Source organism: Danio rerio, chromosome 2 (assembly GCF_052040795.2).
Source record: "Danio rerio strain M-AB ecotype USA chromosome 2, GRCz13ab, whole genome shotgun sequence".
Classification (NCBI taxonomy): Eukaryota; Metazoa; Chordata; class Actinopteri; order Cypriniformes; family Danionidae; genus Danio; species Danio rerio.
Window position 1 is genome coordinate 9,339,530 of NC_141022.1, and position 26,447 is coordinate 9,365,976.

Here is a 26,447-nt window from a genome sequence, read left to right on the forward strand (position 1 = left end):
ACATGACAGTGGAAAACCGGACGTGCCACCGGAAGTGTCACTACACTCAGTGGCATGTGCCAGTGTCATCTGTACGTCAGATGTCGTGTCACTCCATGTTAAAACTGCCACTGTGAATCCGCGTTCAAGCGCACACAATAAGCTAAAACTCGCCCCAAGCACCGGCAAAAACAAATAATAATGAATGTGTCGAGGGAAGAGTAATGACATATCTTAATTATTTATTAATAAACTTATTCTGAGTCAGTGTCGCAAAGATCCTGACTGGCAATCTCCTCTTGGACTCGCCTTTAGAAATTCATCTTTACGGATTACATGAATGAGTTTTTTTGTTTTCGATTTGTTTTATTTCGTTAAGTAATAATTTAAAGCTTTCTATAAATATATTTATTATGTCTGTGAGGCATATACATTTTGCTTCATTTTGTTAAGTGCTCCTGTTCAAAAACCAGACGACAGAAAGCGCATAGTTTTGGTTTTCTTTATTTTATAAAAACGCTGTAACGTTTTTTGATGTATTACTCGTACTTTGTGAGCAAAAATGACGGATAACTTTAAATTGCTCCCACTGAAAAAATGCAAGTGATTGCTCTGGCGCCGCGATGTCCTGCAAGCTTTTTATAAGCAAACTATGCGCCTAATAGCACACATTCTTTAACGTTTAAGCTACCATTGTTTTATACTTGAACTGTTTTATATGTTTTATTTTAGGCAAGTCGTGATGATCTGAGAAGGCAAACTGATCAAACAGACAATGATGGTCTTCCGCTGGGCGCTGTTCGTTAAAAAAAACTTATTTTTAAAATGCTTCAAACGTTTTTCTAAATAAGCTGAATAAAAAACGAAACTAAATATAAACACTTTGCCATTAGGCTACATACAAAACTGAACTATTTCATAGAAACACTAAGTTGTTTAAGGAGAAGGGGTAAATATATTTTTGTCCCGTCTATTGCTTCACCGTTATTTCGAGAATAAACCCAGCGTAAATATGCAGATGTCATTCCCAAAACATATCAGCGTATATGTGCCGAAAACGAAAAGTTCTTACAAATTCTGAATGGATTATTGCCTGGAAAGTGCAAAGCACGCTCCTCTTATTATCACTAAAAAGCGTCACTAATCTTAGTTCATAGAGATCTCACAAAGATCCGTTATAATTTATAAATCTCTCTAAATTACACAATTAATCTTTTATTTACATGGCGTCTACACTCAAAAGATGATTCACGAGCACACAAAATGGCACTTAATAAAAACCAATCCGGCGCTTTCAGCAGTGAGTGAATTCTGTGAATCTAGAGAAATGACAGATCAATATCCGTGAACCTGATTTTTTTTTTCCCCGCAGGAACAGTACGCCGGAAATCCGGCGTGGTGCCGGAACGCTATCACCCCTGCAGCTATTGGTGGAGAGGAGAAACAGTGATAGAGCCAATTCGGTGGAAGGGGATGATTGGGAGGCCATGATCGTAAGGGCCGATAGAGGGACATTGGCCAGGACACCGGGGTTACACCCCTGCTCTTTCACGAGAAGTGCCATGGGATTTTTAATGACCACAGAGAGTCAGTACCTCGCTTTAACGTCTCATCCGAAAGACACCACTCACTGACAGTTTAGTGTCCCCTTCACTTTTACTGGGGCATTAGGACTCACACAGACCACAGGTTGAGCGCCCCCTGCTGGCCTCACTAACACCACTTCCAACAGCAACCTAGTGTTCCCTAGTGGTCTCCCATCCAGGTACTGACCAGGCTCAGCCCTGCTTAGCTTCAGTGAGTAAGCGGTCTTGGGCTGCAGGGTGACATGGCTGTCAATTCAATTTATTCAATGGATGAAATTATTGGCACATTTCTTAATATTTTCCAAAACTATTCACACAGAACACTCAAAAGCAGTTTGTGATAGCAAAAACTGATGACTTATTTTCATTGATTTAACACAATATGTATTAAATGACTACCCATTTTTTCATTTACACACAATGAGTGTCAAAACTGTGGGTTCCAGCAGGCCTGTTTGCATCTACGTAACGTGCTCTTTGTAATGTCTGAACGGTTTAATGACATTAATTGTAAAGGAAACAAAAGCTTACTTATATTTTCAGATATTCCTATGCTTACAAAAACAGCTATTAGCAATGAGAAGAAACATAAAAGACGACAGATTCGCTTTCGACAGAGAGTACGAAGAGGACAAAGATGAGGTACTGAAGTGGGTCAATTTTCTGCTAACCATATAGGAAGGAATGGCACAGATGACCCTTCTGACCAACTATTACAATCGAAAACTGGAAGAAACCTGGGAGCGTTATCTCCACAAAATATATTCTTTGGCAACTAGGAGCTCTGACCTTGGAGGATAAGACTCCTGGAAGACTGCCCAAATTCTGATGTAATAGTAGAAATGCTTTGATATGTTTGTATTCAAATATGTCTCCCTAGAGAGTGAACACAAATGGATTTCTTCTTTGTGTTAACAGATATACTCAAGTATATCAAACTTTAGATATTGTCTAGTATATTAGAAACTAATCGCAACTTTGCTGTGTATTTACTCAAAGGGTTTTCTATGTATTAACAGATATTCTATATATAGTAGATCAGAACAGACATTCTCTAGTATATCAGACACTAATTGTTACTTTGCTGTGTATTTACTGAGAAAGGATTTCTACGCCTGTAATCTAGGCTGGAATACTGTATAAAAGACTGGAGCAGACAGCCCAGCAGCACGCTTGAACTGACTTCTGTAAACTGAACGTCTTAGGCCCTTTATTCTATGGAAAATCATTCCAATTTGCTGTTCAAGAAATGAACTATTTTGTTATGTTTACATTTTTAAATGTTTCTCATTATTCTGCACATTTATATATGTACATATATAATACATATGTATGTACTTAACATGCAGCAGCATGTTATATTTAATCCTGTAATATATATTTTGCTGTATACACTACTTTTGTCCTATACGTGTGGTTAGTGATGTGAAAACCAAAAGCTAATCTGAGAAAGATATGAAACATTTAAGGGGTTTTAGAGCATTCGGAAAGTTTTACAAAAATCACCGATGTACTGTATAATCTGTGCTAGTGATAATAAATAGAATCGGATTTGACCATTAGCATTTCATTTAATATATATTAAAAAAAAGTCATTTTCCTATTTAGTCTGATGTCAAATCTTTATGCTAAGCTAAGCTAAAAGTGACCCGGTCAGTACAAGAAATCTGCTGAATGGAATAAAAAAATGGACAAAGTCAACTGTTTAACTCAGAGACTTGTAAAATTAGTATTTTTTTTAAAAGTGTTCCGTTATGACAAACATACTGATACTAACACCTAAATTTTTTTTTTAATTCACAGGGATATTTAAAAATTAAATTCAATGCTTTTTGAATCTTGGGCTGCCGCTTGTTTATAATGAGGACAGTGTCAGTTCTGCTGCGTGCTGAATTTACCCATCAGGTAGAGATTCTCTGGGGTGGCGACAGGGAGGCTGAGCAGGTTACAGACGTCAGCGGCGTCTCCTGCTTCTTCCCAACAATTGGAGCCATTAGCACACGTAGAGCTGCTAGAGGAGTGCCTGCTCCTCACCTGAAAGAGCACGTGCCATTATAACCTCTCACTGTGAAACTTATTTTACTCAACATTCCAAAAATAATAATGTTGCTTACAGAAACCAGACTTGGCAGTGAGCCTGAAAGCTTGTTGTACAGGGCCCCGGACACCACATTACACGTGTAGGGGTTCTCTGAGTTCTGAGGCACACTTTGACTGTCACTCTCTGAAATGAAAACAAACGACAGGCAAAATTATATTACATAATGGTATTTTATTTCATATTTTAAAAACATACTTCATTTTAAACTTATTCCTTTTAAATATGTGACACTGGACCACAAAATCAGTCACCAGTGTTGCCAACTTAGCGACTTTTCAAACCCCTCTAGCATCAAATTTTCACAAAAGCGACAAGCAACAAATCTAGCGACTTTTTTGTGTGTTACTGGAGATGGTTAGGCCAAAAACTCTTCTTAGTATGGAGCCTCATGCCTTGAAAGCAATGTCAATAAGCTTAGGGTGTAGGTTTGTCGTTTCCAATGGATGCACATGACAAATACGGAGCGGTGTGCACATTATGCATGTGCATTTTCCAGGTGCACCTAGGTGAAAAACATCAGAACTTTTCAGAATGCTGCGTGTGCACCATGGTTCATGTAAGTAGAACTAACCAATCTGCATCACACTTGGTATGGAATATAGACATTTTAATGTTCTGCATAAACTTCAGCATATCGGAGCTGCAGCAATGGTTTGTCCGTTAAGAGAGATTGCTGCTTAGTTAAGAGAGACGCAGGGGAGTGCAAAGCACATTGAAAATGGTGAAGGAAAACATGCGCTCGCACTTTTCACTTGCGAGTTTTTAGTTGCATCATTGCCACTTCAGGTCAGAATAACAACAAATGTCAAAAAGAGTGCCATGGCTAGCAGCAGTGAGAAAATTGTAATTAAAAAGGATGTAAGTATGTTGCCAGAGTGGCTTTTTTATTTATTTTCTTGCATCCCAGCCACTAGCTCCCCATCTGAAAGTTTTTAGCAAAGGGGTAATGTAGACATTCAACTTCACAATGTGTAATATTGCAGTTTGTATTTGAATTTGATTGTCCAGCATTTAGACTTTACCATTGCGCACACTTTGTAACATTTTATTTATCAAGTAGTAAGGGTGTCACGATCCTCCAAATCCTCGATTCGATTACATTTTCGATTCTAAAGGCACGATTCGATTCAATTTTCGATTATGAATAATTAATTAATGACCAATTAATTATTTGTAGCCTACCGTTTAAACTACCTGACCTGTATGGTCTTTGTTTTACCCATAAACAAATCATACAGTAAATGAATAAAGGCAAGATACACACATAATTACCACCTGTCAATCACTTTTTTCCTGCGGGACTCGTGAATAGGCAGTGATCTGTGTCGTTAAAATGGCGTCGGTAAAAAAGACGCACAACCAACAGGAACCAGCCAACAGTATCTGAGCTGTTCGCTAAAATGACAAAGTACAAGTGAGTGAAAGATTAAAGCAGTCCTCTGCCTGGACCTGCTGTCTCAAGCTCATATGGCTGTGTGTGCATCAGAGGTAGTGAGGAAGGAGGGCTGCTCAGAAATGCCACTGTGGATGTCAAATCGTTGTCGTTCTAAAATGCCATTTAAAAACAAAGACAGTGTAAACAGGGCCTGAGTGTGTACTTTTCGCGAGCGGATTTGCAACGGGGTCGGGCGGAGGATCGCGATGCCGGTGTTGTCTATCGGACGAACCGTACGTAATACGAACATAGCAGAGCTTGCAAAACTGTGTTTTTTTTGTCGACAACACAAACGTTGTCAACATAACTCACTGGAAATCCAAAATGCTTACACAACGGCGACTTCATTGAAAGAGCATCGACGATTCTATTTTTTGATTCGATAATCGAAATTGAGCATAAATTTCGATCGATTTCGATTAAAAATCTAAATCGTGACACCCCTATCAAGTAGTGATGGGTCGTTCATGAACGATTCGTTCATTTTGAACAAATCTTCAATATGACTCGTGAACTACGAATCCTCTCAGGGAGTGATTCGTTCATCCGCGCGTGCGCACATTTGTGCAAGTAGTATCGTTAATTTCAAGTCTTCATCACATTGGCAGAAGCCAATCATATGTGTTTAGAGCCGGAAAAAGAATTGATCCGCTCACCTCTCGAGTCCTCTATTGGGTCTGAGTCATTCGTTGATCACGGGCCAATCATACGCTTTTAGAGCAGGAAAAAGAATTGATCTGTTCATCTCTCGAGTCCTCTATCGGGTCTGAGTCACTCGTTAATCACAGGCCAATCATACGCGTTTAGAGCCGGAATAAGAATTCATCTGTTCATCTCTCGAGTCCTCTATCGGGTCTGAGTCACTCGTTAATCACGGGCCAATCATATGCGTTTAGAGCTGGAAAAAGAATTGATCCGCTCATCTCTCGAGTCATCTATCGGGTCTGAGTCACTCGTTAATCACGGGCCAATCATACGCGTTTAGAGCCGGAAAAAGAATTGAACCGTTCATCTCTCGAGTCCTCGGGTTTGAGTCATTCTGTCACGTGATGAACAAACAATCATGGCTCCTATCGGTTTAGACTGTGCATGGATTAATATTATTTGTGACTGTCAGTGTAACGTGAAAGAACCCCTGACATTTGAAGACATGAAGAGGTGAGCTGAGCAAAGAGACAAAAATGCCTTCATAGACAAAAGAGCAGGTAAACATTGAATTATTATTTTCTCCTTCTTATATTCTATTTATGATTTATTTGTCGTGCAATCAACCTTTTGGGCTAGCTGTGTTTGGAAGCAATTCGTAACATTTTAATAATATTTTGGCAAATTGAACCAAATGAACTAAATGACTCGAAAAAAGATTTGTTCATCTTGATGAACGAGACTCAAAGATCCGAGTCAGTAAAATGATCCGAACTTCCCATCACTATTATCAAGTTTAAGAGTCTCTTCAACACTTATGTTTATTTTACAATAAAGAGATCAGATATTTTGTTTAAATATTTTCCTTAGTAATGTTGGTAAATTATCCTTATATTCTAAAATGGATTGTTAATCAATATTCAATAATTATCGATACTGAATGACATGAAATATGATATTGTGATTTTTTTTTTGCGGTATCGCCTAGCCCTATTTCAAACCTTCAAAACAGTAGAATAAAATAAGAACATTTTGAAGAATTAACAGCATCTTGTTTTGTTTTTTTACCCATACAATGTATTTTTGGTTATTGCCAAAACTATCCATGTGCAACACCAAACATAAAACAAAGAACCGGGGTCACATATTTCAAATGACATTTTAAAATAAATCATATACAAGTTTGGTGTCATCTTTTAAAATATCGTTCCGTCACACCCAAACATTTTAGTAGCCATTACTTCAGTCTGCACTGTAAAATAACATTTAGGAAAGAACTAAAATATACTAAATTGGTATTTTGATGAGCACAAAAAATGCAGCATTTATCTGAAATATAAATATAAAACATTTATCTTGCAACATTTATGTTGCTTTTTACCCGTAAGAATAGTCACACTGTTTTCTTTGGCATAAAATAATATCAAGTTGCTTGCATGTAATGTTTTTACCTTTACTCAGGTGGATGGTGGTGAGGAACTCAAATGTTTCCTGTTCTACTGGAGAATTGGCTTTCCTCCTGCCTTTTCTCCTCCTGAAGCGTCGTGCGATGATGATGAGGGAGACGGCACCGAAGGCGGTAGCGGCAAAAAGCTTCTTGGTGCCGGTGCTCAGACTCACCTGCCCAGAGAGGGATTGGAGAGACATAAGGCAACGTTAAACTTCGGATCAACTGCTCAGCTGACGGCACACCGAGATCAGCGTGAGAAATGCAGATAAGGAGAGAGCGAGACAGTCTAACAGGATGACAGCCAGGATTACATGACTGGAGCTGACTGGCTGGCATTTGGATTTGTGTGCCATCATTGGCTTGATCTGATCTTCAGGCACAAGATTGATTAATGTAGTATCAATAAAGTCCAATATTGTTTGTTTAATTGACATAAACAGCTAAAAGACAAAATTTATTGTTTTTGTTAATTCTAAACAGCGCTGTGTGACATACATCAAAAACTATGTAACGTCGGTGCCAGTGGTGTAGTGGTTAGTGCGTCGACACATGCACTCCGGTGCTCGCGGCGACCCGGGTTCGATTCCGCCTCGTGGTCCTATGCTGATCCTTCCCCTCTCTCTGCTCCCCATGCTTTCCTGTCAATACTCTCTACTGTCCTATCAAAAATAAAGGTGAAAACCCCGAAAAATAATTATATATATATATATATATATATATATATATATATATATATATATATATATATATATATATATATAAAAAAAAAAACGTTTTATCTTTTTTTTTATCGTTTATCTTGGCTGCTACACGATAGCCATCCATGACTGCCACAAATTTTCCTATATGTAATAATATTCCCTATATGCAAGTAAAAATTTAGTTGCCGTTATCAGGCACGTGCAAACATAGGGCTCAACCTGTGCAGTGCACATGCCCTTTTAAGTCATTAATAGAAAATAGAAAGTGCCCTTCCATAATGATCTGAAGTGCCCCAGCGACACACCCAAACCCCCCACCCTGTCTTCAGTTCATATCACCAGACACCCCCCCCCCCCATTCAATTCGCATGCGACATCCACCCTCTTTAGTTAGCGCACGACTTTGTGTGGCTTAGTAATTTATGCAATTCCTACATGCCGCCAGCCAAACACTAACTAACTGGCGAATGACATGAACTAGTGGGTTGTCTGCTGTTGTGACGCTCTGCGCAGGTTTGCGATTTCAGGGGGCGTGGCTCTGAATCACAGTCCCTCCCCGCCTTCCAAAGATAATATGCTAAGCAGTTAGCATATTGGCAGATCACCTACTGCACCTTTAAGTCCATAACACAACACACAACACAAGCCCCTGTACAGGTTAACAACAGACTAAAATGCAATAGACGGAGCAGCGGAGCACGCTATACGATGTTCTTAAAGCTCCGACTAACACATTGGCATTAATTCAAGCATCCTTAGACTGTAAGTTGCTAATAATGGATTTTCTATTTAGAACAACAAAGTATTATTGAGACCAATCTAAATGTGTCTAAACCTTTATCTCTAAACTCTAATACTTTTTAAATCATATGGTGATTATTCAAAGTTACTAATAGTTTATGTAAATCAGTCTGCTTAATTCTATAGTAATGATGATGGTGTGATTAAATAGTTTTGTCTTGATTTAGTAGATAGCAGATCTATGGGGATCTATACATCTATAAATGTCAAACCCCACCATTCCCTATACTAATATCCGGGGTTTGTAACAACCACACAACAAATATTCTAATCTGAGTAAGTAGGGTCCTGCCTTTTTAGAATAATGGTTAATCGCCTCTGTTTAATGACCAAGACTGACATGCTTGTGTTTAAGAGATTGTATACTCGGCCGGGACAAGACTTCAGGATGTTAAAGAAATCTGAATGAACAAGAGTAATACACAATAACGAATCAAAGAGAGTATTGAATCATAATCTAAAGTAACATTAAAAGAAACAAAATAATCATCAATGTTTTATGATTGGAGTCAGATAAATTGAGGATAAATATTTAACAGTCAAGATACGTTTAATCTTTTTCTTTTGCAAAATTCCTGTATTTTTTCTTCTGCAAATTAGATTTTTTTTTTAAATCTGCTTGATTCTTTTAAAACCAAAAGTGCCTATGAATTGGCGTTTTTCCATAAGATACACCTTTGTGAATGCTTTATTTTATGTGTATAGTCTTTAATGTGCTTTTTAATAATTGTATTCTATTCAAAGCAGCACTCAGACGTAAATTTATTCTCCATTTATTATTGTAAATAATTAAAGTTGTATCAGACTGATGAAAACCTGTACATTGAAACTATTGGATACAGTCTCTTCTGTCCACATGACAAACGTGTAAAAAAAAAAACCCTGCTGAATCTCCACGAATATTTGGTTAATTTGGAAAACAAATGTTGTCTGGTTTAGTGATGTTAATATTGCATAGAAAAATGCGAAGCAGAATTCTCCTGAGCTCATTAACCTACTGATGACAGCCACGTTGTGATGACTTTTAAGGTGATTAATGAGTTTTTTTTTTGTTACCTTGGGAGGTTTCGACTGAACAGGAGCAAAGGCTAGCTGATCAACATTGCATTTCTCGAAAAAAATAAATAAATAAAAACACTTGCAATGTAGATGCAGTCCACTCATGCTTGTGATGCGGCATAATCCTTAAACTCCACCCATTAAACTAACGGCTTAATCTTTAGACTGTAAAATTGCGTCGATATTTAATTATTGATCGTGGGCCACAAATATTGTTATCGTGATAATTTAAGATTAATCATGCAGCCCTACTGTTTTTAATAATTTTTCAATAATTTTCTGTTGGCAAAATGATCTCTACGCTAACAATCCTGGATTCAAAAGCATAGTCAGGATGATGGTCAGTTTACCTGTGGAAGGGAGTAATAGACCGACAGTGGAAGGTCCAGAAAGTGCAAAGCTGCCAGCTTTATTGGCAAGTGTGAGCTTCTGAGCACATCTTCATTCATGATGCCACAATTTCTCAACAACAGCCCATTCTTATAATGTCGTTAATACAACCTGAAACAAAACAAAAGAACTTTATAATATCTAATGTCTATGTAGTGTAAAGGAAAAATGACCAACTAGCAAGAATCACTGATTTAAGCTGGGACTTGAGTCTCTCTGTGTGTCTTTCTCTTTCTCTCTCTTTCTTTCAATTCAATTCAATAATTGCTTTATTGGCATGACAAATGTTAAAAAATGTACTGCCAAAACAGTTCTAAAGTTTACATAAAAAATTACATACATATCTAATAAAAAACAGTAAAAACAGTAAATACTAGTAGTAAAAAAATAAAAATAAAAAAGATGATATTTATATATAATAATTAAATATCAACGACACATCATATTATTCAATGTATCATAATAGTATTCAATATATCACATTAATATTCAATATATCATATTATTATTCAATATATTATGTTATTCATACAAATCAATACAAAATAATAATAGAGCAGAATAAACTGTACATTTAACAATCAACATTTTAGGATAAAACAGTAATCAAACAATAATAATCAGTATATTTACAATGATTCATTTATAATCTAGGTGTGTGTGTGTGTGTCTCTCTCACTCACTCACACACACAAATAAATAGTTTTTTAACAATTAGTTTCTTATTATTGTCATATTATAGTGATGGTTCATTATTATTATTATTATATCTCAATCAAATATCAAAAATAGTTTGTTGTAAAACAGGCTTGTACGTAAAGCAAGTGTTTTAGAGGGTAAATACCGGTAAATTTAACAAGGTGGTATATTTGTTTAAAACACAAAGCAATCATGAGAGGCGAAAACAGTCTGACCTTTTTCTAAAACTAACCTGTTTTTTATCGTATTTCGAATCAAATTAAAAACAAGCAACGTCATGTATTCTGACAGAAACTATACTGAATGTGAGTTATAATGTGATCAAAAATATAAACGTGCTGTATTGCTTACATTGATCCCCTTTTTTCGGGAACACAGCATATGTCCTCTACCAGAGTACAACAACTGCGTGTGTCTGGCTGTGAGCTCACGTGGAAACCAAATCTGGAATTCACTTCCGGTGACATAGCTAGGATTTCAAAATAAAAGTTAACTAAACTGTGTAGAGAGCGCATAGGAGTACAAGAACTCATCCAAGAAAAAGAGAATTCAGGCATACAGTGAAAGTAAAAAAATATAATTATATATTTATATATTAGTATGGAGCAAGTAAGCTTATTATTATTGTAAAATTTTAGTAAAAAACATCTAACAGCATTTATTCATCAAAGACCACCACAGCGGAATGAACCACCAACTAATCCAGCATATATTTTACGTAGCAGATGCCTTTCCAACTGGGAAACATTCATACACACTCATTTACACACACACACACTCATAGACTACGGCCAATTTAGTTTACTCAATTCATGTATAGTGCATGTGTTTGGACTTGCATGAACGCGGGGAGAACCCAGCTGAGACTCGAACCAGCGACCTTCTTGCTGTAAGGCAACAGTGCTAACCACCATGTAGCCCTTACTTCATTATTTTGTCAAACTTAACAATAGACCCTTTTCATATGGCGTCACCCAGTGTCCAGTTTGACTCCATGTGTCTATTTGTCTAATGTCTGGTATTTTATTTATGAACATAACACATTTATATCTATTAATATTCCAATTAAATGACATAGAATAACAATATGGTATGTTAATCTAACCAATCAAGCTAAATTAATATAAAAATATTTTATAGATCTATCTTGTCCAGTACAAAGATGGACCCAAGTGTCTTTAGAAAATTTAATTAATGTTTTAACCCTGTATTTACAATTGCAAAAAGAACACTAAGACTGCATTTTTTGCCAAATATATTTATTAACATTTTTGTGCAGATACAATATCATATACATACAAAAAAGTAATACGCTGTTCTGCTTTTTCACAACTAGAACCAATGACCATAAAAATAATATAGTTATTAAATTACAGTAAATGTAAAAATAAAAAATAAAAAAACAAGACTGAATTTTAATTTAGTCTTAAATTATGAAATTATTTGTAATTTATTAATTAAAATGTAGTAGCTACAGATTAAATCCACCCAGTAGGTGATGACAGGACACTGTCTTAATTCATTCAAAAAGAAAAAAAAAATAGATCATTAATTATTAATGATGAAACTGTTTCTCAGTACTGGGATGCAACTGGAAGGGCATCTGCTGCTGTGTAAAACATATGCTGGATAAGTTGCCGGTTTATTCCGCTGTGGCGACCCTGATGAATAAAGGGACTAAGCCGAAGGAAAACGAATGAATGAATGATGGAACTGATTTCTATAGACGGAAATTTACCAAGTAATATGACATTAGATAAATAATTTGATTCATGCAGGAACATTTACATATAATAGTATAAATTTATATTCATAGCAGCATCAAACTAAAAATAAATTAATTATTGAGGAAATTAACCGAATTAGCAAGTGAAACGGTTGCAAATACTTCTTTAATAAACAACAAGCTCATATTCGTATAATTTAAACAATTCTGTAAACAAGGAGGGATTTAAGGATTTAAACAATAGGCTCAGCAAACATTTAGTATTGAAAGAGAAACATTTGGACAAATGCCTAATTATTTAATAGTCTTAAATCACAACGTGCAATGTTAATATTTTCGGTAGTAAATTTTACCGCGAGGTATCCCATTCATTCAAAGGTAAACCGGAACTATCAATTACGTTACGAAAAGGCGAGGTGGTAGAGAAGTGGCATCATTGTGAAGGGTCGAGTTAAATTTGGCAGTAATTAATTGATCAAAATCAGACTGCATTATTTAACATGAAAGCAAGGTAATGATCAATAAAATAAGCGATTTTCATAGTTTTTTATTATTATTACTATTTATAAAGTTTTGTTCATGCTTGGTTCACGTACGTGATTTATTGATTTGATTCAAATCATAATCCGATATGACGTCAACATTCCTGGAACATGTTCCACGTTCTAAAACAGTTAGAACGCGCACAAGCCGAGCGGCCATTTTCTACAGTACTACCGCGATTAATCTGCACGATCGAGGAGTCGGGGTTCAATCTTCAACTGGCTGGCAGGAGCCGCCAGTGGCGGGTCACATGACCTGCCACTGGCTGGTGGCAGCCGCCAGTGTCCAACTGTCAGGTAGCATGACCTGCCAGTGGCAGCCGCATTTTACCCGGCAGTTGACAACTGGCAGCCAGAGCCTGGTTGGTGGCCTTCAACAACTGGCTGGTGGGTCAGGTGTCCTATTAGTGGCTGCTTGGTGGAAATTAACAACTGACTGGTGGGTCAGGTGTCCTACCAGTGGCTGTTTGGTGGACATTAACAACTGGCTGGTGGGTCAGGTGTCCTACCAGTGGCTGTTTGGTGGACATTAACAACTGGCTGGTGGGTCAGGTGTCCTACCAGTGGCTGTTTGGTGGCCATTAACAACTGGCTGGTGAGTCAGGCGTCCTACCAGGGGCTGCTTGGTAGCAGTTGGCAACTGGTAGGCCATATGACCTTTCATTTCATCAAATGTGTTAACAATAAACAATATGAACATTTTTACAGATTTATTCTTAATGATGGTAATTTCTGAATGTTTATTACAAATAAAGTGTGCTCAAATCTACAAAATATGGAGGTCTGAGTTTGCTTCCCTTGCTTTTTTTAATTTCTCTGAAAGTAATATAATGGAGCTTTTCATTTAGGCATTGGGCACATTAAACTAGTTAATCAGACACAGCACTGAAATAGCTGTCAATACAACTGGCTGGTACTAACGTCTACCCAAGCAGCTCAGTTTAACAGTGCTTAAGCCCTCTGAGTGTGGCGTCTAATTAGCACTCTCTTTCTGGGAAATCAAATTATTAATTTATGAAATGTATAGTCTTCATGGTATTCTGGTTTACATACCTTATATTTGCAACAAAAAAATTCCAAACAAGGTTTTCAAATGACCCTTTAACAGACTGGTGGGATATTGACGCTAATCAACTTGCAGTCACCAGCCAGTTAGCTCAGAGTTTAACGCGTTCACTTTCTCTTTCTCTGCAGCTGTTTACATTGATTTACCATCATGAATATAATCTTCTGGACCCTTTCTATTATAAATTGGGCATATTAGTCAGGTTTATTCCAGATACAGTGCTCAAAATTGCCATGATTACAACTGGCTGGTCACGCGCTGCTCCACCAGCGCACGCGCAGGTAATGCGTAAGCGCGATCACTATCTTAGTCTGGCGCGTGTCCTCGCGCTCTCTTCCAGATGAATTACATCTTTAATTCATGAAATGTGTATTCTTTTGTGTACACTTGTTTAGACATTTATAGCAGTGTTTCCTCAAAGAAACGCTTCAAACAGCCCTTAAACTGACCGGTGGGTTTGCAACACTCGCTGCGTCACCAGCCAGTTAGCTCGGAGTTTTACGCGTTCACTTTCTCTTTCTCTACAGCTGTTTACATTGATTTACCATCATGAATATAATCTTCTGGACCCTTTCTATTATAAATTGGGCATATTAGTCAGGTTTATTCCAGATACAGTGCACAAAATTGCCATGATTACAACTGGCTGGTCACGCCCTCCCCATGCACGCGCAGGTAATGCGTAAGCGCGATTACTATCTTAGTCTGGCGCGTGTCCTCGCGCTCTCTTCCAGATGAATTACATCTTTAATTCATGAAATGTGTATTCTTTTGTGTACACTTGTTTAGACATTTATAGCAGTGTTTCCTCAAAGAAACGCTTCAAACAGCCCTTAAACTGACCGGTGGGTTTGCAGCACTCTGCGTCACCAGCCAGTTAGCTCGGAGTTTTACGCGTTCACTTTCTCTTTCTCTGCAGCTGTTTACATTGATTTACCATCATGAATATAATCTTTTGGACCCTTTCTATTATAAATTGGACATATTAGTCAGGTTTATTCCAGATACAGTGCTCAAAATTGCCTTCATTACAACTGGCTGGTCACGCCCTCCCATTGGTCCACCAGCACACGCGCTGGTTATGCGTAAGCGCGAGCACTATCTTAGACGGGCGCGTGTCCTCGCGCTCTCTTCCAAAGATATTATATTTTTAATTCATGAAATGTGTATTATTTTGTGTACATTTGTTTAGACCTTTGCAGGCTTGCAGCAGTGCTTCCTCAAATAAGCGCTTCAAACAGCCCTTAAACTGATCGGTGGGTTTGCAGCACTCTGCGTCACCAGCCAGTTAGCTCGGAGTTTAACGCGTTCACTTTCTCTTTCTCTGCAGCTGTTTACATTGATTTACCATCATGAATATAATCTTTTGGACCCTTTCTATTATAAATTGGGCATATTAGTCAGGTTTATTCCAGATACAGTGCTCAAAATTGCCATGATTACAACTGGCTGGTCACGCCCTCCCCATGCACGCGCTGGTTATGCGTAAGCGCGATCACTATCTTAGTCTGGCGCGTGTCCTCGCGCTCTCTTCCAGATCAATTCAATTTTTTATTCATGAAATGTGTATTCATTTGTGTACACTTGTTTAGACATTTGCAGCAGTGTTTCCCCAAAGAAACGCTTCAAACAGCCCTTGAACTGACCGCTGGGTTTGCAGCACTCTGCGTCACCAGCCAGTTAGCTCGGAGTTTTACGCGTTCACTTTCTCTTTCTCTGCAGCTGTTTACATTGATTTACCATCATGGATATACTCTTCTGGACCCTTTCTATTATAAATGGGGCATATTAGTCAGGTTTATTCCAGATACAGTGCTCAAAATTGCCATGATTACAACTGGCTGGTCACGCCCTCCCCATGCACGCGCTGGTTATGCGTAAGCGCGATCACTATCTCAGTCTGGCGCGTGTCCTCGCGCTCTCTTCCAGATCAATTACATTTTTAATTCATGAAATGTGTATTCTTTTTTGTACACTTGTTTAGACATTTATAGCAGTGTTTCCTCAAAGAAGCGCTTCAAACAGCCCTTAAACTGACCGGTGGGTTCGCAACACTCGCTGCGTCACCAGCCAGGTAGCCCGGAGTTTAACGCGTTCACTTTCTCTTTCTCTGCAGCTGTTTACATTGATTTACCATCATGAATATAATCTTTTGGACCCTTTCTATTATAAATTGGGCATATTAGTCAGGTTTATTCCAGATACAGTGCTCAAAATTGCCATGATTACAACTGGCTGGTCACGCCCTCCCCATGCACGCGCTGGTTATGCGTAAGCGCGATCACTATCTTAGTCTGGCGCGTGTCCTCGCGCTCTCTTCCAGATCAATTACATTTTTAATTCATGAAATGTGTATTCTTTTGTGTCTACTTGTTTAGACATTTATAGCAGTGTTTCCTCAAAGAAGCGCTTCAAACAGCCCTTAAACTGACCGGTGGGTTTGCAACACTCGCTGCGTCACCAGCCAGGTAGCCCGGAGTTTAACGCGTTCACTTTCTCTTTCTCTGCAGCTGTTTACATTGATTTACCATCATGAATATAATCTTCTGGACCCTTTCTATTATAAATTGGGCATATTAGTCAGGTTTATTCCAGATAGCTGGCTGGTGACGCAGAGTGCTGCAAACCCACCGATCAGTTTAAGGGCTGTTTGAAGCGCTTATTTGAGGAAGCACTGCTGCAAGCCTGCAAAGGTCTAAACAAATGTACACAAAATAATACACATTTCATGAATTAAAAATATAATATCTTTGGAAGAGAGCGCGAGGACACGCGCCAGACTAAGATAGTGATCGCGCTTACGCATTACCTGCGCGTGCGCTGGTGGAGCTGCGCGTGACCAGCCAGTTGTAATCATGGCAATTTTGAGCACTGTATCTGGAATAAACCTGACTAATATGCCCAATTTATAATAGAAAGGGTCCAGAAGATTATATTCATGATGATAAATCAATGTAAACAGCTGCAGAGAAAGAGAAAGTGAACGCGTTAAACTCTGAGCTAACTGGCTGGAGACTGCAAGTTGATTAGCGTCAATATCCCACCAGTCTGTTAAAGGGTCATTTGAAAACCTTGTTTCGAATATTTTTGCTGCAAATATAAGGTATGTAAACCAGAATACCATGAAGACTATACATTTCATAAATTAATAATTTGATTCCCCAGAAAGAGAGTGCTAATTAGACGCCACACTCAGAGGGCTTAAGCACTGTTAAACTGAGCTGCTTGGGTAGACCTTACCTGCTACCAAGCAGCCCCTGGTAGGACACCTGACCCACTAGCCAGTTGTTAATGGCGACCAAGCAGTCACTGGTAGGACACCTGACCCACCAGCCAGTTGTTAATATGTCTTCCAACCAGGCTCTGGCTGCCATTTGTCAACTGCCGGGTAAAATGCGGCTGCCACTGGCAGGTCATGCTACCCGACAGTTGGACACTGGCGGCTGCCACCAGCCAGTGGCAGGTCACGTGACCCGCCACTGGCGATCGAGGTAAGGAAGGACACGTTTATTTGTTGTTTTATATGTATTTTAATGTTTACGACTTTGTATATTGCATATTTGATTACTTTTTTTATTTGTAGACTCAAGAACACAGGTGAAAATAACAAACATCTTAGTAGTTTTGAGTATTGCAAAGTCGAGCTAAACTTGTTGGTTGTGTTTGTTTCCTTTAACCAGCTTCACACATCTGAAAACTGTGACCACACAGGACATCTCACCATTGGGAACGGACCAGTGGGTCCCTGTATCCTTTAATTCCTTTCCACTGAGTGGTACTGTACAGTATCCACTGCCAAATGATAGGCTACCAATGGTACCCTTTTGGTGGGTGTGGTGTACGACAAAGTTGCAGTCTCCGTCATTCTTGCTTGAGGAAATTTCAAAGTAAAGCTATTCAGGTCGTTCACATATCATAAACAAAACAGATGCTTTATACACATTAATAGGCCTACTTGTATGTGAATAACTAAACTTTCTATGAACATGATTTAATTAAAGCTGCAGATCAACGATAATGCGAAATAGTACTGTAAATGTCTGCTATTTTATATATAGTGCTTCCCATAGGTTTAAAAATATACTTGCAGTGGTAGCCGGATTGAAACAAACCATATAGTTAACTATATGCGACAAACAAAACATAATTTCATTTTTAATAATACTTATTTATTATGACGCTGTTTCTTTTCAATGGGTTAAAGTAAAAAAAGACAGTTAAAAAAAGACTTATATAAAAAAGAAATACAATTATGCCATTAATGACCCATGTGCACACACTGACAGATAAAATCTGCTTCTCTCTCTCTTTTAAGTTCAAAATAAAATTTGAATGCCAAATGCATTTTAGATAGGCTATTGTATATACATTTGTAATATATTACAATTACCATCATCAAATTAATAAAATAATCGGCAAATGAGAACTAAATGACAGAAAAGTTAATAAAAACACATATCTATAAATTATCATAATTGCATGATTAAAACGAGTTAATTTTTTATATTAGGCAAATGCATTGATTAACCATTACTAATGGTGTACATATATTTTGCAGCCAGTTTAGATGTCATTTTATCCTCTCTGAGTATAGTAACGTTTTTTCTGATTCCTTTAGATTTTAAGAATCTTAAGAATCTATTATTTACTTTTTTTTCTCGTTATTGCTGTTGTACGTGCGCTGTCAGCTGTGAAACCAGAAGGAAAGTAGTCTTTAATAATGCAATTCTTTAGTAAGGCAAAACAAATACTAACTTTAGAAAGCGAAAGCAAAAGTTGAATTTCTGACTGTAATAATGTTCGTTGTTGAGGGAAGAAGAAAACAGGGTCGGCGATTCAGGTAAGCAAATCTTTTATTTATGTTTGGATGTCACCACACATGTATCGCTGTATGTGTGTGTGTGTGCTCTCTCCTCTCTCGACTGCTCCTCCCGTTCTCCTTAAGAAGGGAGTCTCTCCGGCCCAATCACTAGAAAGACAGGTGTTATTTATCATTTCTGATTGACCCGCTGATTAGCCGCCGGGCTCCTAGCATGCTCTCCCCCCTGATTGGGTGTTCGATCACGCTTACCTCTCCACATACCCCCACCGCCCGCGTCAGGCCGGGGAGCCGTCTGAAGTGCAATAGCTGCAGTCTTATCAATTTGGGGCTGCACCTGCCCGTGACCTAAGTGGAAGCCCAGATACCTTACCTCCACTCGCCCAATTGCGCACTTCCGTGGGTTGGCCATGAGCCCGGCCCGTCTCAGCGCCGACAATACCGCCCTCAAATGTTGCATATGCCACTGCCAGTCATTACTGTAAATGAGGATATCATCTAGATAAGCAGCGGCATATGCTGTGTGAGGGCCGAGTATTTTGTCCATCAGGCGCTGAAACGTCGCCGGTGCCCCGAACAGCCCGAACGGAAGCGTCACAAATTGGTGCAATCCAAACGGCGTAGTGAAGGCTGTTTTTTCGCGGGATATTGGAGATAAGGGGATCTGAAGCTGTTAAATCCAATGTCGAGTAATATCAAGCAGCACCTAACCGGTCGAGCAACTCGTCAATACGCGGCATTGGATAAGCGTCGAATTTCGACACAGCATTCACCTTGCGATAATCCACACATAACCGAACCGAGCCGTCCGTCTTAGGTACCAAGACAATCGGGCTGGCCCAGTCGCTGTGGGATTCTTCTACTACTCCCATTTTCAACATATTATTTAATTCTTCCTGAATCACTTTTTTCTTGTGTTCAGGTAGGTGATACGGCCGGGTCCTAACGACCACGCCCAGTTCGGTCTCGATATGGTGCTGAATCAGGTTGGTACGACCGGGCAGGGGCGAAAACACGTCAGAGTATTCACGTTGGAGGTGCCCGATGTCGAGGAGCTGGCTCGCTGAGAGATGATCGCCCCCGGTGACCAGAGCGCTCGGCCGTTCACGGCCAGAGCTCTCCGGCCCCAGGTCATCCTCGTTAGTAACAAGCGTAGCCAGCGCCACGTCCTCCGGCTCCCTCCACTGCTTAAGCAGATTAATGTGATAAATATGACGCGAGTCAGCCCTGTCCGAACGAACCACCTCGTAATTTAGAGCTGGAAGTGGGTAGCAGTACAAGTACTTTATCTCCCTGTGAAAATTTATGGAGTTTAGTGCCCTTATCATATCGCCGGCGTTGGTCATCCTGAGCCTTAAGCAAATTCTCTGTAGAGAGCCGCCCCAGTGTGTGGAGTTTTGCTCTAAGGTCCAGGATTTATTGAATTTCATTTTTACTTTTAGAAGGCTCGTCCTCCCAAGCCTCTCTAACAACATCCAAACCCCTCTGGGCTGTCTGCCATAGAGAAGCTCGAAGGGGGAAAACCCCGTGGAGGCTTGGGGAACCTCCCGCACAGCAAATAATAGAGGCTCCAACCACTTATCCCAATTTTTCGCGTCCTCGTGAACGAATTTACGGATCATTGATTTAAGCGTGCGATTAAATCTTTCCACCAGCCTGTCTGTTTGTGGGTGATAGACGCTGGTGCGAATAGATTTAATGCCCAATAATCCGTAAAGCTCGCGCATCGTGCGTGACATGAACGCGGTGCCTTGATCAGTGAGAATCTCCTTGGGGATTCCCACACGGGAGATGAGGCGAAACAGCGCCTCCGCAACGCTCTTTGCTGAGATGTTACGGAGCGCGACTGCTTCCGGGTAGCGGGTTGCATAATCCACCAGAACTAATGCAAACCGATGCCCGCGTGCAGATCGCTCTAATGGCCCGATGAGATCCATACCAATTCTCTCGAAGGGGATCTCCATAATTGGTAAAGGGCGCAACGGCGCTTTTGGGGTGGCCGGTGGATTTACCAGCTGACATTCACTGCACGCCGCGCACCATCTGCTGACGTCACCGTGAATGCCCGGCCAAAAGAATCGGGTCATGAGGCGATTTAGTGTGGCCGCCTAACCTAAATGTCCGGCCATAGGATTAGAATGAGCCGCCTGAAAAAGCATTTCCCGGCTCTTTGGTACTAATAGCTGGGTTGTATCTTCTTTTGTCTGAGCGTCTTGGGTCACTCGATACACCCTATCATTAATCACCGCAAAATACGGATAGGAGAGGGGTCTATCAGGCTGGAGGATTTTCCCATCAATAACCTGCACTCTTTCGAGTGCATGTTTTAGCGTGTCATCACGCGACTGCTCCAGGGGAAAGTCTTTACACCGGGAAATTCCCAGCCCTTCCCCTGAGTCAACGCGTGACGTCACTGCCTGGGATTCCCCCAGCTGAGCGACAAGTCCCCTATCCGGAGATTTCTTCTTCCAAGAAGCACCCGCACATAAGACTCCCAATAATCTATTAAATCCAGGCCAATTAGTTCCCAGAATTAGCGGGTGTTTGAGGTGCGGGTTAACTGCTACCTCTACTCTATGTTTTTTCCCCCGAAATTGAATGTCTATTGCCGTTAGCGGGTAGTGAATTATATCCCCGTGCACACACCTTACCCTTACCGTGCGGCTCATATCCAATGCCGGGTCTTGAAGCAGGCTTTGGTGGATGGAAGTCTGGTTACACCCCGAATCCACCAAAGCTTGATATGTACCTCCTTTTATACTCACTGGTACCCGGTATAGCCCGTCGCGACCGGGGGCGACGATTGGCGTGGCGGGGACGCGAATCAGCGCACTCGCCTCCTTCACGGAGCAGATTTTTGGTGCGCTATCCTCGTGCCCGCGACGCGAATGCATCAGCCTGGACCTTCCCACTATACCCCCGGGGCCAGCAGGAGCAACCGATTGAACCGGAGAGAATCCTGGCAGTGTCTGGGCAACCGCCAGGGGTCGTTGCTCCACCCCTCTGCCCGAATAGGGCCCCGCCCCTCTTGGGACGTTTGGCAGATCCGCCATTGCGCACCGCCGTCTGGGTGCAGGTGTGGGCGGTCCCCGCAGTCTGGGCCTGGGAACAGGAAGAGAGAGAGAGAGAGGGGGAGAAGAGAGAGAGGTTATTTCGCCGACCCTGGACCTCGCCATCAGGTGATGCCAGTCCGGATGGCCGTCTCCAGATCGTCAGGCCGGTGGCACTGGACCCACTCCGATGTTCGGGAGGGGAGGCGGGTGATGAATTGTTCCAGCACCACGGCATCCACCAGTTGGGCGGTGGTTCGGCCATCCTGTACCAGCCATCTGCGGCAGGCGTCACGGAGCTGCTGGGCGAACGCAAAGGGCCCGCTGGAGAATAGCTCGCTTCAGATGAGCGTATTCCAGGAGATTCTGGGCCGGTAGCTGCTGTACGGTGATCTGGGCTTCGCCCGAGAGCAGCGGGATGACTCGTACCGGCCACTCAGCCCGCGGCCATCTTTTCAAAAAGATCCAGGAACACTTCCGGGTCATCCTCCAGCGCCATTTTCTGTAGCATAATGGGAGGGTGGGCGGTAGATGTTGAAGCGGGCTGGATCTCCTGGGTCAGCAGACTCCGGATTACCTCGCGGTCCTCCCGCTGGGCCTCCATGAGGACTTGGAAACGACGTTCTAGATCTTTCTTCATCTCCACCACCGCATGATGTTGTTCCTGATGGAGAACCGCGAGCGCCTGGATGACTTCCGCACATGGATTAGTAGACGGAGTAGACATTCTGGCAGCGAAGTTTCTTCTTCTTCCCGGGCTTTGGCACCACTGTAATAATGTTCGTTGTTGAGGGAAGAAGAAGACAGGGTCGGCGATTCAGGTAAGCAAATCTTTTATTTATGTTTGGATGTCACCACACATGTATCGCTGTATGTGTGTGTGTGTGTGCTCTCTCCTCTCTCGACTGCTCCTCCCGTTCTCCTTAAGAAGGGAGTCTCTCCGGCCCAATCACTAGAAAGACAGGTGTTATTTATCATTTCTGATTGACCCGCTGATTAGCCGCCGGGCTCCTAGCATGCTCTCCCCCCTGATTGGGTGTTCGATCACGCTTACCTCTCCACACTGACATTTTAGGAGATTTGAAAACTCGGGTCAGACAAATTTTTTAAGTGCCAAAAATGTGGGTCTGAAGAACATGTGAAACTGTCTGCACGATTGTTGACAGGTCTCGTGGGCACAGAACAAAACTGATAAACGAGAGAATATTTTCCACTACTTAATTGATCGCGGATGTTTGGTTATTTTGAGCAGATTCAAAAAGTGTAAAAGCATGTTAATAAGTGTAAAAACAAATGTGTCACTAAATATACTTGGGCAGCAGTTAATATACCTGGGTGGCCCACTTAAGTAAAGTCTATGTGTGGGAAGCACTGTGCCACTTTGGCACGTTGAAAATAATGTTTGAATTGTAGTTTTCTTAAAGTTTTCTTAAAGCAGGTTCGACAATAAGGATGGCCCAATATGCGTGCAAATGTGATCTTAGAATCGAGAAGCAACACGACTGAAAACAATAACTGTGCTCGCGAGAGACAAAGCAGGTGAATACCGTATGAGAGGATGATTATTACTCGCGCGCACAGGTGATGTGATGCGCGTGACTGTTAAAAAGTGTGCGCGCTCCCGTTCACTTGCGATTGGGTTCTCTTTGAAAGACTAGACAAAAAACGATGCTCGTGTACCCACAGACCTGCTGCTTTTAAGAGCTCAAGATTGAAAATGTATATATTTGTAAGCAACAGCAGCAGTCACTGATTTCGTTTTAATTATTCTCAGGCACGTGATCATCCTTTCATCATCACATGGTATGTTTTTACCTGCTTTCTTTTGCTTACAGTTATTTTTGTTAATATAGTTTAATTATTATCCTTTACAATAACATTGCTTTAATAGGAGATTAACTCCCTATTTATGTGTAGTAACTGCTGATCTGGGACCTTTAGCCAGGACAGATTACTGTGCATATTTAAGATACATGACAATAGATCTTTTTAAATGTAAATTAAAAAAAAAAGAAATGTTTTGTTGAATATAAAGTTCATTATTCTGCTTTATTCTGAGCCCTACAAAGTCATGTTAAATAAAAACCATTTGTAATGTGACACAACCCATTTGCTCATGCACAGTGAGCAAGCTCATACACAACACACACGAAAAGTGAAATGAATGAGAAGCCATGTGGACAACACAACATGTAAATCAAGTCATTTTAGCATGTCAAAGTCACATTTACTTTTATAAAATATATTTTCCAAACAATAAAATTGTGGCTAGTGAAAATAGCAAGTGGCTAGTAATGTTGGAAATCTACTAGCCACAGTGGCTGGTGATCAAAAGAGTTAATGTAAAGCCCTGTATATATATATGTGTATGTATATATATATATATATATATATATATATATATATATATATATATATATATATATATATATATATATTTATATATATATAATTAAAACATGTGAAAGCATACAGAGACTGATGCTGCGTTCAACCCAGAAACGGAACATCCTGTGGCGCGATTCGTGCGAATGAAGTGGCGCCAGTTGTAATGATTTGCACAAATTACTCGAGTTGGAAAATCTGAACTTCAGCGGACATTTGCACTGCGTTAACCAATCAGGAGCTTTCTCTTGTAGGGGCGTTTTTAATAGCGTAGCGCCTGTTGTTGGTGTCCCATGGGGAAATCCTATTGCTGACACTGGACAACAGTTGATCAAACTGGCCCTGGCACAGTCTGAAGCACTGCTGAAAGCTTCCATCATCCAGGTTTCTGGAGGATGTTATGAACTCACAGAGCTAGGTGCACCTCTGAAAGGATGTAGTGGACTTAGACACGGCTCCAAACAAATTGACGCTGTTTTTCAGCCTCATAAAGCACATAAATATAGCTATTTTCTTAATAAAATCCATGTTGGCCATTTAGCAACAAAGCTAGAGTCACCAGGCAGACAAAAGCCCTGCTCATCATGTGAATTTGTTACTATTGTGAAGTAAATTTGACGTGCAAACAAGCATGTGCACAGATAGGGTTTAACCTGTGCAGTGCACCTTCCCTTTTTCCTCTTGGATAAAAAGTACCACTCAAAAATGAATGAAAGTGCCCCTCTCTTTAGTTTGCGATTGCCCACCCCCTTACCTGCCCCCTGCTCTTTAATTCTTTCAGCACATACCCCTTGTAAAGTCTCGGCACGGTCCTGCATGCGAATGAATTGGATTTGCCGCGCGTATGAAGCGAGTAAACTCAAAATGTTCATGCGCCTGTTTACACGCGAATAGCGTGATGTATCCATGCGTGCCGCATCTGATATGAACACAGAGTCTCTAAAATGTTACAAAAACAAAAATACTCAAACATACATTTAGGCCTTATTTGGGTTCATATACAATATAAAACATACACAGTCAGTACAAATCTCATCTTTATTACTCACTAGCACATGTAACGTTAACATCTTGTTAAAAAGTAACCGTCATTTCAATCTCATTGGGGGGTGCCAGTTTTAATCCCTTAGGGGGACGCTAGACATGGTGACTAATTTGGTCCCTCTTGTTCCTTTCATTTAGGCTATTTATTAACCTATTTATTAAAACTTTGCATTACTGCCTTAGTTACTGACATATAATTTTAATAGTAATAACATTATGCTGTAACTGATTTTATCAAAGAAAGTTGATGCAACACTACCGTTAGTTTCTGATGGATAAATTATATTTTTTTTCCTTATTTCAGTTTTATTTTGAATAATTTAAATCTTCAAAGTTTAGGTACAGACATAGAAAACTATGCAAACTAACTCACAGTTAGACTATTTGAATACCCTGTAAATAAATATGGTGAAATCAGCATAACCGAGTCATCGCGCTTCATGTAGCTGTTAGGAAAAATTACAAATTAGGTAATGCAGTTAACACTCAGAATTTATTTTTGTAGTTCAAACCAAAAAACACATGAAGTAGAGGAAAAAGAGAAAAATAAAAAGTTCAAAGATCAGTATTAATGATACCCGGAGGAGACCAGTGGAACAGTTCCCAAGGTTGGCCACACGGTGGCAGACTTGCAGAGTGGTGAGTGCCCGTGCTCAGTGGGCAGAGCGGTGTGATTAAACTCCGCGTTAGGCAGACGAAGCGGCAGGCAGGCGGAGGTGAGTAGATGCTGGTGGGCAGAGGATTGCTGATTGTGGCGGCTAAACACCACAAAGGATAGGTGGCGTAATCTGACACCAACACGGAGGTTCTGAGATGACAGAAGAGAGATAAGCAGAAAGGGCAGGAACGAAACAAAAACTAAATAACTAGGAGTCTAGAAGCTTGACAGGACAAGACAGGAAAATGATCAAACTATACAGATCTGGGGCGAGTTGCATAGACAACACACAAAGACAGTCTGACAAAAGG

General features: G+C 40.3%; 1 protein-coding gene across 9 annotated transcripts in view; it reads right to left on the reverse strand.

Annotated features, from left to right (window-relative positions):
• Nucleotides 1–11,259, reverse strand: part of miga1 (mitoguardin 1) — a 29,599-nt gene extending 18,340 nt beyond the window's left edge. For 5 of the 9 annotated variants that reach the window (XR_015477703.1, XR_015477702.1, XR_015477704.1 and 2 more), the window contains 5 exon segments: nt 11,198–11,259; nt 10,108–10,258; nt 7,198–7,366; nt 3,680–3,789; nt 3,464–3,599 (listed from right to left, as the gene is read on the reverse strand). Coding sequence is in view for 5 of the 9 variants with exons in the window: in XM_087239285.1 (XP_087095411.1) it covers nt 3,464–3,599; nt 3,680–3,789; nt 7,198–7,366; nt 10,108–10,206 (514 nt within the window). In the remaining 4 variants the exon portion in view is untranslated. 9 annotated transcript variants of the gene reach the window in all.
• Nucleotides 11,260–26,447: the final 15,188 nt, after the last annotated feature.